This window comes from Dothidotthia symphoricarpi, assembly GCF_010015815.1.
Source record: "Dothidotthia symphoricarpi CBS 119687 unplaced genomic scaffold P153scaffold_20, whole genome shotgun sequence".
NCBI lineage: Eukaryota > Fungi > Ascomycota > Dothideomycetes > Pleosporales > Dothidotthiaceae > Dothidotthia > Dothidotthia symphoricarpi.
In genome coordinates, this window is record NW_022985027.1 from 486,868 (window position 1) to 498,849 (window position 11,982).

Consider the following 11,982-nt stretch of genomic DNA (forward strand, 5'->3'; position numbering starts at 1 on the left):
AGGTAAGAAAACAGTAACTTATAAATAAGAAGCTTAGTAGACTTCTAATACTTCTTAATATCTCTTAGAGCTATAGCTAAGTATTATTAGTATTAATCTATAATTAAAAAATATAATAATATACTACCTTACTTAAATTAGTGCTTCTTCTTTACTAGTATCTACTTTCTACTAGTTATTTTCTTTATAGTAGTCTTTTATATAGCTTTAGTAGCTAAATCTTTCTTTAGCTACTTAGTAGCAGTAGTATTTAGCTTAGGTTTTCTTATTCTAGCTATTGTAGTAGAGTAAACTTTAGATAATATAATTAAAGTATGTAATAATTAAGTATTATTAGAAGTATAATAATAGTAGGATAAGCTTATTAAAGTTTTAAGAATAATAAGTAGTAAAGGTAAGTAAAAATTTACTATTTACGCTAAGTAGGTAACGCGTATATATAGGCTACCTATACTCTTTTACCTTAAGTTTTCTATCTAAAACCTACTACCTACTCTAACTTAATAACTATACTTATACTATATTATTACAGACGTTAATTATATAATATATAATAGATACTATTAAGAAAGAGCCTAATAATATCCTAGAGAGCCTACTGCTAGCCCTAGAAAATAACCCTCTAATAGGTTTTAAGTATTAGAAGTAGTTTAATCTAACTAAGGTATTAAATATATTTATTTATTATAGTAAATACTTACTTATATAGGAGTTTAATTATAAGGAGTATAAAGTCTAAAATATTCTTACGTAACGCAGTTAAGCTAGTACTTAAAAAGGTTACCTAATAAATTTTAAAAAACTATTTATAGGTAATCTTAGTAATAGTAATTACGCTATTACCTAAAGAAACTAAACTACTCTACTTAGTAAAGAAGAGAAAGCGCTTCTTACTACTAAAGCTATAGATTATACTATAAAGTATTAGCTTTACTAGTAACTTAAAAAGATAAATTAATATATAGCTATAAGTAAAAATAAGTAGGTAAAGTATTTTAAGGGAAAACTTAAGGAGCTAGTATAAGATTACTTTAATAATTAGAAGAATAGTAAGTTAATATAGTTATTTATTATATAATCTTGCTAATAAACTCTAGCTAAGTAGTTAAAGGCTAAGCTTAATAGAGTCTATAAGAAATAGAAAGATCTACACTAGGAAGTTAATATACGCTAATATTAATAAGTTCTATAAAAGGTTACTTAAGTAGGCTAGAGTAGTATAAGTACTAAACCTTAATCTTATACCTAACTATACCTATTTAGTACTAGTAGTACCTTTAAATAGATTTTGTATAATACCTATAAAGAAGAATTAGTAAAGTTAAATAGCTAATCTTTTAAGAGTAAGGGTATAAAAGAAGAGTAGTAAGCCTTTATTACTAGGCTTATAGTAGAAGAATTAGTAATAGTAACTAGTAAGAATTAGTTATAAGTTTAATATATACCTTTATTATATTTATGTATTAATAGTAATAGGTAACTTAAACCTATACCTATTTATAAACTTCTAGGTATAAATATCTCTACTTTATACAGCAATCTCCTATATATTTAAGGGAATAATAGTAATAAGTATAAAGAGGAGGTTAATATTAATTTAGAAATTAATAAATACTATAACTAAGGTAAAAATAAGTATAAGGGCGTTAATAAGTATAATAATAAGACTAATTTTAAAGGCTTTATAGATTTTAAAGGCTTTTTAGATAATAACACTAAGGTTAAAAGCTTAGGTTAGATAGTAGTAATATTAGCTAATAGTTACGTATAATAATATAACTTAAAACCTATAATATTCTTTAAATAATAACTTAGATAAAATAACCTAATAGTAAAGTAGATATAAAGTACTAGCTATAAGGTATTTAACTTAGTATTTTACTAACCCCTAATAATTATTTTTATTTTCTTAGTGTACGTTATTATTAGAGTAAAGACTTAGAGTTTTATAGTTAAAGTAAGAATTATATATAATAGTAAAATTACTATAAGTTTATCCTAGTTTTTATTACAGCTTTTTATTACAGTTCTTCCTTACTATATTAATTAATACTACTAGATATATAATTAACCTATTACCTAAGCCTATTTAAGAAGTCTAATAATTCTATAAGCTACTACCTAGCCTTTATATATTAAGGTTAACTGCTCCTAGATTATTAAAGGTAGAGAAAAATTAAACCTAAAACTTATTAAATACCTACCTATAGTAATAGAGCAGAATAATAACAATAAAAATATACTTTTAACCTAGAATAAGTAGTAGAGTAGGACTAAATAGGCTGTTAACCCTATAACTAGTTATCTATATTAGAACTCTGCTATATACTATAGTTAAGTATAGCTATATTTTAGCAAGGCTGTAGACTTTATAAATAGTTATCTATATATATACTATCTTAACTACAACCTTATACTTTAACACCTATTAGCTAAAAAGGCTATTAGAATAAAATACCTACTTAACTATCTAAACTTAAGGAGCTGTAAGTCTACTATTATTTCTATATACTTATACCTATTAACGCTTCTTAATTAGTCTACTCTACTTAGTAAGAAAAGAACTTATAATTCTTCTTTTTTATATTCTGCTTTAGACTTTAAGAGAGAGCTTATATAGCTAGTTATTAATAGTAATTTATCCTTCTAAATAATTAAATAGCTATTATTTAATTACTTTATTTAATTCCTATAACTAGAGGCTGTAATAATTAGCTGTTATAAATTCTAGCGTAACTTCTATAATTAATACTATAAAGTAAGGATATCTGTTCTCTATAATCTTAGTATAATAACTAAAATCTTAATTATATTAGATAGGTAGTCTATAAGTAATTACCTTAGTTTTCTAGCTATTAAAGGGTACTATATTAATACTAATTAGAAACTTTAAGAGAAGCTACTAGATTTTATTCTAATATATAGTAGGTATACTAGTGTTTTTATAGTAGAAGAGGTAGGTAAAGTGCTTTCTAAAACTAGTACTAAGAATAGGCTTCTTACTATTACCTATAATAATACTAGTAATAATACTACGCTTACTTAGGTAGTTAAAGTAAACTTATAGAATAATAAAATTACCTAAAGCTTATAAGAAAATACTGTTCTAAACCTTACCTATATTATTAACCTTATTATTTAGGATATTATCTAGTATCTAAAACTAGCTACTCCTACTAAAGTTATTAAGACTCTATAAAGGCACTACGTCTAGGATATTAAAGCGTAGATATTAGTTCTAAACTTGCTTTATAAGGAACGTACTCTTTTATTATATATATTAATTATATACTAACTAACTACTTGCTAAGAGCTATTTGTATTATAATTAATATCTTACTATAGTGTTATAAGTGCTTTATATTAATATAGCTATACCTTCTAGTAAAAGATTAGCTATCTGTTATTTACAACGTAAAGATAAGATAGAATTCTACCTATAATATATATAAGCATATAATTAAGCTGCAGAGATATATTAATAAATAGCTAAGGTAAGAGATTATCCTTAAGGCTAGTATAGGTACTTATACTAGTAGTATTTTAGCTAAAAATAATACTAGTAAGGTAGACTTTTATAATCTAAAATACCTTTAACTATCTTCTATTAAGTAGTATTACCTTAAGCTAATAATAGAGATACTTAAGTAATTTAAGAATATAACTAGCTTCCTAAGTAAGAACTAGAAGCTATAGATTTAGTATATATAGCTTATATATAATTAACTATTTAACTTTCTAGACTAGATAATAGAAGACCTTAATAAGGATATTATAAATTAAGAGAATACTAATTAGCTAGCTGTAGTATAAGCTACAGCTAGAAGAGGTTAGGTAAAATTAAATAAGTACTACTTAAAAACTAATATAAAGTATAGGTTCTTATTTAACTGCGTAATAATCCTTAACCTAACTTATAAACTTATAACGTATAAGGTCTATTTATTATAGTTACTTATTATAGCTATATACTAACTAGGTACGTAGGATAAATTGTAGAATTCTTAGAATAAATATATATATTATACGTAATTTCTTAATTACCTTAGCTACTATAACTAAGAGGAGTAAAGTAAATCTATACTAGGCTTAACCCTTTATTTATAAAAATAATAAGGTAGTAAATAGTTTTAGAAGCCTTCTGCCCCTTCTTTATTATAACTAAGTAGTTTTTCTACCTTAAGTTAGAGTTTCTAAACTTAAGAAGCTAATAATCCTAATAGCTAAACTATTTAAGAAGAGGAAGCCTACCTTAGCACTATATATATAATAGGTAATAGCTCCTTTAATATTTTAGAGTAGTAGAAGGCTAATAAAGGTATATATTCTTAACTAGCCTAGGTTATAAAGAATATATTAGTAATACTAATTACCTAAGTTAGTGTTAAGCGTATTTTTAATATTACTAAGGATATAATTAGTAATTAAAGGTATTACTTATCTAGTTAAATAATTTAGTAAATTATAATTCTTAAGGATTTAATTTCTTAAGAGGTAGACTAGCTAATAAACCTTTTAGATAGGGATATAGGCGTATATAAGGCTTCTTGTAATAAGGCTAATAATCTATTAGATCTTCTAGCTCTAGTAGAGTAGATAGGTAACCTATATAAAGTTATTATTAAAAAGAAGAATATTAAATAAGAGGAGGATATAGAGGGCCTATTAATATATCTAGTATATAAGCGTATCTACTCTACTTATTACTGTAATTAATAGCTATAATTAAATAGCTTTAATAATATTTTTATATTTTCTATATAATACTAACCTATATTATTATTATAATATATATACATCTTTTTATAATATATATACATATTTTTATAGGTAACCTATATAGGTACCCTCTACCTAACCCTAACCTAAGCTTTAACTACCTCTACCTAACTCTAACTCTAAGCTTTAACTATTCTAACCTAACCCTAACCTAAAGCTTAGACTACTTCTACCTAACTATAACTTTAAGCTTAGACTACTCTAACCTAACTCTAACCTAGAGTCTATATAACCCTAACCTAACCCTAACCTATTATTAGGTACCCTAAACCTATTTACTAGCGTAGTACTAAACGCGTATAGGTATATAAAACAACTTAATATTAGTAATTATTCTTATACTAATATTATACTAGAACGTATAAGGGCGCTTACTTATAAGATACTAAAATATAACTTTAAACTTATATAAGAACTAGAACTAATTCCTAAAATAATAAATAATACGCTTATTTATAAATACTAGTGCTGTGTATACTACGTATATTACTATACTCTTTTTTTAGTATTATTAGCTAGATACTACCTAACTCTAAGTTTAACCTATTAGATACTAAGTATTTACTCTATACGTTATTAAACTATAGTAATCTCTATTATAGGTCTCTCTTAAGGTGTTAAATACTAGATTAAAAGGCTAAAATTTAAGCTGCTATATATTTATTTTTACTAAAAGTAGTCTCTAGCTCTGCCCTCTTATATTTAACTCTAGACTATAGGTAGTTAATCTTCTCCTTAGTAGCCTCTATAAGAGTAAATAGTTAATCTTTATTATTAGAAGATAAATCTTTATCTATAGTATAGATATATAGAGTATTACTATCCTAAAGGCTAAGCTAATTTAAATTAGAACTTAAAAAAAAGTAGATAGGTTTATATACTTACTATAATTAGCTAATTAGTAGGATAAATAAGCCTTCTATAAAAGTACTAGATAAGTCCTATAAAATTATACTACTAATACGTATAGAACGTATTTATAGTCTATAAAAGTCTTAACTACTCTAAGAGGTTAAAAACACTAGTACTTTTATCCTATATTACCTAAATATAAATAGTAGTAGAGCCTAGTATAGAAAATAATAAAACGCGTTAACTATATAATAACTAGGTATAGTTACTAGACGCTAGTAAATATTACTTTAAGAAATAATAAGGATAATAATAAAAGTACTTCTACTAAGATAATTATACTATAAACTAGTAATATTATAAGAAAGTAGTAAGGATAAAAGTAGTAAATAAGATTTAACTATAGGTAAGATACTACCTTAAGGTATAACTAAATAAAAATAAACTAGATTATAAGGTATTAAAGGGCATTTATATACTAGGCCTATATAGTAATAGTTAACCTTCTACTAGATAAAGAGAAGATAATATTAACTCTATAAATCTACTACTAGGTTATTCTACGTAATTATACTAATTAGAAGTAGGTATAATATCTAGTCCTTATACTTATCTAATACTAATGTAATTATATATAATAATATATAAGAAGTAGGATTAAGGAGATTTAGAGGCTTATAGTAATATAGATATATAGGGTTTCTTATATACTTAGACTAGATAAAGAGCCTTTATATTAAAAAGCTTTAAGTATTTATAACCTAAGTATCTATATTATTATTATAACATTCTTACCTAGCTTAATATCTAAATATTATAATAATAGTAAAATATTCTAATAAAAAGTATAATTAATTTAAAACTATAAATTCTAGACTCTTACTAGACAAAATTATACCTCTAATATATAGTAAGAAATATAGGTAATACGTAATCTTAGAACTATATAGGAAGTATACTTAACCTAAATTAAGTAACTTTAAACTTCTAGCAGCTTATATTACTATATATACAAGACTCCTTATTTTAGAGTATAACTATCTTAAATTTATTATAGCTTAAGGAGAAAAGAATTAGAAGCAGTAGGTTTATTTAGTATATAACTTATAATAGTATATAGAAGATACTTATAAATTTAATAACCTTATAGTAGAGTAGTTTATAATAATATAAAATACTATATTAGAGTACTAGCTATTTGTATCTAAGTATTTTAATAGTAGGTAGCTAATTAAATAGGTATTATAGATAATATAAATAAACTACAAGAAAGCTACTACTTAAGTAGAAAGAGGTAGGTTTACTAGGACCTATATAAGATTTATTATACTAATATAAAAGACTAGTAGAAGAGAAAGAAGACTAAATTATATATAGGTTACCTAACCTATATAAAGAAGTCCTAGGTCCTCTAATTAATTATTAACTAAGGGCGTCTAAGGCTAGTAAATTATTATATTATATTAGTCTATATAAGAGGTTACTCTATATTTAATATTTTACTAAAGTTTACTAAGAGAGGTACAAAGAATATATTAAGGTAGAGATATAAGATAGAATAGCTATAGTTAGAGGGTAAAGTAACTTACTAAACTTAAGTTAACTAATAGTACTACTTATATATAAGTAAACTAAGAAAGTATACTCTCTAATATTAAGCTCTATTTCTAGATATATAGGGCTATTCTTAACTTCTTTAGTATATAAGAATAAGCCTAGGGCTAAACCTTATAATAGGTTTAAGGACTTAGTACTTCTATACAGTATAACCTTATACTCTAATAAAGATATATATCCTAGTAGTTATAGCTTATATAATCTAAATAGGTAGCTAATATAGAAATACCTATCCTAATTAAAGAGGTAGTAGTTAAATACTATTACTAGTTATCTTCTAGTAGAGTAAAGAGTTTCTTATAGAACTACTATATCTACTACCTAGTCTAGTATAGATAAGCTAAATAATGTTAAATCTTTACTTACGTACCTTTCTAGTATAGAATTATAAAAGTTATAAGATTATTAATATTTAGCCTAAAATACCTAGCTTAGCAGAGACGCTAGATTACTATAGGTACTTAAAGATAACTACTCTATAGATAAAGCAGATACTTAACTAGGTTCTTAACTACTATATAGAGTACCTAACTATATATTAGTAAATGCTAATAAGTATATTAGTAATATATATAAAGCTTAGTAGATCTCTAATATAAAAGATATCTTCTTATAAAATATATAGCTAAAGGTTAGAACTTTATAGAATATATTAGTATTAGAGATATTCTACTTTTTAGTAATAGATTTTCTAATAACTATATAATATATAGTAATCTTAAAGAAATTTAAATTATTATTCTAAAAAAGGTAATTATAACTAAATATAAAGTTATAATAGACCTTACGTAATATATATAATATATATAGCTAGGCTAATAGTTAGTTTAATATACGTAAAGACTTTAGTAGTAATAATATAAAAGAAATCTCTAAGCTATCTAATATTAGATCTAGTAGTAAAAAATATATAATATTATTAAAAGCTATATTATCTTAAAATAATTACCTTATACCTACTAACCTAGGTAATATAAGAAAGAATACTGTAGGTAATAAGAATAACTAAAATAATAGTAATATATTTAAGACTAGTATAAATAATTTAGATATATATAATAAATACACTAGGTCTTTATAGGCTTAATATAGTATCTTAAAAGACAGAGCTTTAGCTTAATAGCTAATAGATAGGATATATATCTAAGATTTTCTTTATATTTGCTTAGAGTATACGTAAGTAACTAGTTAATATTATTATAGATTTTCTAGTTTAGCTAAAAGCTTCCTTAATTAAGTACTTTAACTTAAAGTATAAAAAAGTACTTTAAAGGACTTTATTAATTACTTCTATACTAGTATACAGATTTTCTTATATAGGTAAAGGCTTATTTAATTAAGAATCTTAATAAAAAGTATAGAAAAGTACTTTAGAAATTCTTACTTATTACTCTAGTAGTAACTATACTAGTAGTCTAGTCTAATATTGCAAAAGACTATATACTCTAGGCTATTAAAAAGGCTAGCTTTAACCTATTAAAATTTCCTTAACTTAAAGATATTATTATTATAATAGAACTAAAGTTTACTATATTATATACTTTAAGACTTTACGTAGTATAGTATAAGATACCTAGTTTATAATTAATAATAGATTTATTATTTATAATATAGGTAGTAGAATAGTAGATCTTATCTTATATAAAGTTATAAGACTTTAGCCTACTACTATTAAGAAGGCTATAGTAGAAAGTAGTAATAAGTATAGTAGTAGTTTTATTAATTACGTATTTTTTATAGCTACTAGAATATTAGCTAGGTACTATAGACTTTATAAGATTTACTAGCGTATATACTAAAGATATTCTTTATATATTATTATTTAAAAAGGTAGCTAGAATACTATAAGACTTTACTTTAAAGGTTAAGAGTAGCTTCTTAGAAAAAGGTATACTATATAGCCTTATATAATACTATATATAAATTTATACTATACTTAGTAGAATATAGTACTAGCTCTATAACTATAGCTACTATAGTAGTAATTATAGTAACTATTATAGGTAAACTAGGCAGTATAGACTTAATAGTTTTAGGTTATTAAAGTAATAAGCTAGTAACTATAGTAGTAGGCGTATATATAGCTATAAGTATAAGTAGTACTACTACTATATCTACTATAGCTATAGTAATAGCCTTAAGCCTAGTATACTTATCTATATTTATATTAATATAACGCAGTACTAGCAGCTAACGCATATTAACGCTACTTAGAACTAAGATATTATAAATATATCTAATTACTTAAGATAATATACTTTACTTATATAAAGTATTATCTATAAAGTTCTATAATAAAGAAGCCTATAATAGTAATAAATTAAGTAGTATAGATATTTAATTTTTTACTATATACTTTTTTATTAATAGTAAGTAATCTATATTATTTATAATAGAGTTATAAGTATAATTATTTTTATTTAGATCTAGTGTTTTTTAAGTAGTTTAACTACTTTATAGCTTACTTTCTCCTAAACTCTCTATTAGGCTTAAACTTAGTAACTAGTATTATAGAATTAATATAGTAGTCTACTAGATACCCTATATAAGATAATTATATATAACTATATTAACTCCTACTATAGTTAGTATATAGAGTTTCTACCTCTTTTAGAAATTATATAGGATATTACTATTATTAGTACTTAGTATTTAAGATTATAGTATAAAGCTAATAAAGTAGATCTTATTTAATATAAAGTATTAATTATTAAATTATTTCTAAGTATATTATTTACTATTATAAACCTCTAGGTATTTATAAATAGTTAAGTTTATTAGTATCTTTTATATTAAAGTAGGAGCTATAATAATAGGTATAACTTATATAATAGCCTAAGTAAATACTACTTACTAACTACTATTATATAGGGTTTTTCTTCTTATAACCTTAATAAATACTATTTAAATAGGTAGATTTAAGTAGCTAATATCTTTAGAATTATAAGTATTTTTACTATAACTAAATATTACTACAGCTTAGCCTACGTATATATAACTTTACTCTTATATACCTTTACCTACTTTAACTTATTTATAGTTATTTATTAACTCTAACCTTTTAATCTTTTTAACTTAGAAATAGCTATCTTTAATTATATTCTCTATTATCTATAGTCTTTATATTCTATCTAAATAGTAATTAATTAGTTACTACCTACCTTTATACCTATACTAGTTCTAATTACCTTCTTACTTATAATAATAGGTATAGAGACTTCTACTACTACCTCTTATATAATAGTATTTACTATATATCTTACCTACTTTACTTTATAAGCTAACCTTAATCTAACCTTCTACTTTTAGTATTAATAATACTAATTACAGTTTATAAGATAACTATATTAATAGCTACTAATAAGTTTCCTTTAACTATATATTTATATATAATAATAATAGAGTAGGTTCTTTTATAGTTCTAAATAGAGTAAGCTTAGATATAGCTATACTACTAATACTTAGTACTTTTAGAACTATAGCCTACTTTTAATAGTAACTTTAGGCTATTTTAGTTAGAACTTACTTTTTTCTATTTAATATATACTACTATAATATCTTTACTTTAGGTATCTTACGTAGTCTAAATAGCGTCTTAGCTATAAATAATTAATATTATATTATTATAGATCTTTAGACTAGTACTAAGTATAGCTATATAGTCTTTATAATATTTCTTTTATATTATATTAGTATAGTAGGTTACTTAAGTAATAATACTACTACTTAGTACTTACTTAACTATAGTAGAAACCTAATTATTATACTTTTTACTACTAAGTATAACTCTAATAGTATTATTTTCTAGCCTAGTATATTTAGGTTAAGTAAGGGCTTCTTTATTATTAACTAGTATAAAGTTATATTTTAAGCTACTTATAAATAGTTTACTTATAGTAATATAGCCTTAATATAGTATTTAATCTATTAAGTACTATACTAGAATATATAATTTAGTTAAGGCTTAGAAAGAAGAGGTAGTAATTATATAATAATTATAAATAAAAGTCTATTTTTACTTATTTTACTTTTTTCTCTTTATAAAGATTTCTTATACAGTAGTAATTTAAAAGTAATAAAATATATAAATCTTTTAATATTAGTATAAATTACTTAGAATATTAGGTAAATTTAGCTAGATATAGTGTAAAAGTATAAATTTACCCTTATACGCAGTATAATTTTACCTAACCTAGTGTATTTTACACTAACGCAGTACCTCAGTGTATCCTTTTGAGGTGCAACAAATCATTGCATCAGGAGTGGCTGCCTTGTCTGCCGGCATCTGCATTGGTGGTTATAGGTGCTTCCTTGGCCATGGCGATGTTTGCTGTAGTGGGGCTCCTGATCATGGCGATGTTTGTTGTTATCAAAGCACCGATCGTATTTTTCATGGGGAAAGGGTATTCGTCGTCTTCAGAGCAGGAGGAGACGGAGTCACAGGAGGCACAGCCGGTGCATGATGTTGTTGGAGATAGCCTGCCTGCTTATGAGGAGGTCTGTGGAAAGCAAGGAACGGAAGACGAGGGAGATAGTTTGAGCGGTGACACTGTGGTCTAAGGGAGGAGTTTACTTCTCATGTTGAGTTTGTAGGACTACAGCGTTCTCTTGGGCAAGTGCAAGGGCTGGGAGTAAGCTACAGGGAATTGTTGCAACATCGGAATAACCATATGCAAAGTTGGGTTGGAAAATACATAAGCTCGTTCATGCCATTGTAAACTATCTAGAAATGAA

At 24.1% G+C, this 11,982-nt stretch overlaps 1 protein-coding gene across 1 annotated transcript; it reads left to right on the top strand.

Moving 5' to 3' along the window:
- The first annotated feature begins 11,505 nt into the window (after window positions 1–11,505).
- Window positions 11,506–11,973, top strand: P153DRAFT_370096 (uncharacterized protein). The gene has a single exon (XM_033668949.1). The coding sequence runs from the start codon at window positions 11,566–11,568 to the stop codon at window positions 11,806–11,808; it is 243 nt and encodes an 80-aa protein (XP_033519827.1). The 5' UTR covers window positions 11,506–11,565; the 3' UTR covers window positions 11,809–11,973.
- Window positions 11,974–11,982: the final 9 nt, after the last annotated feature.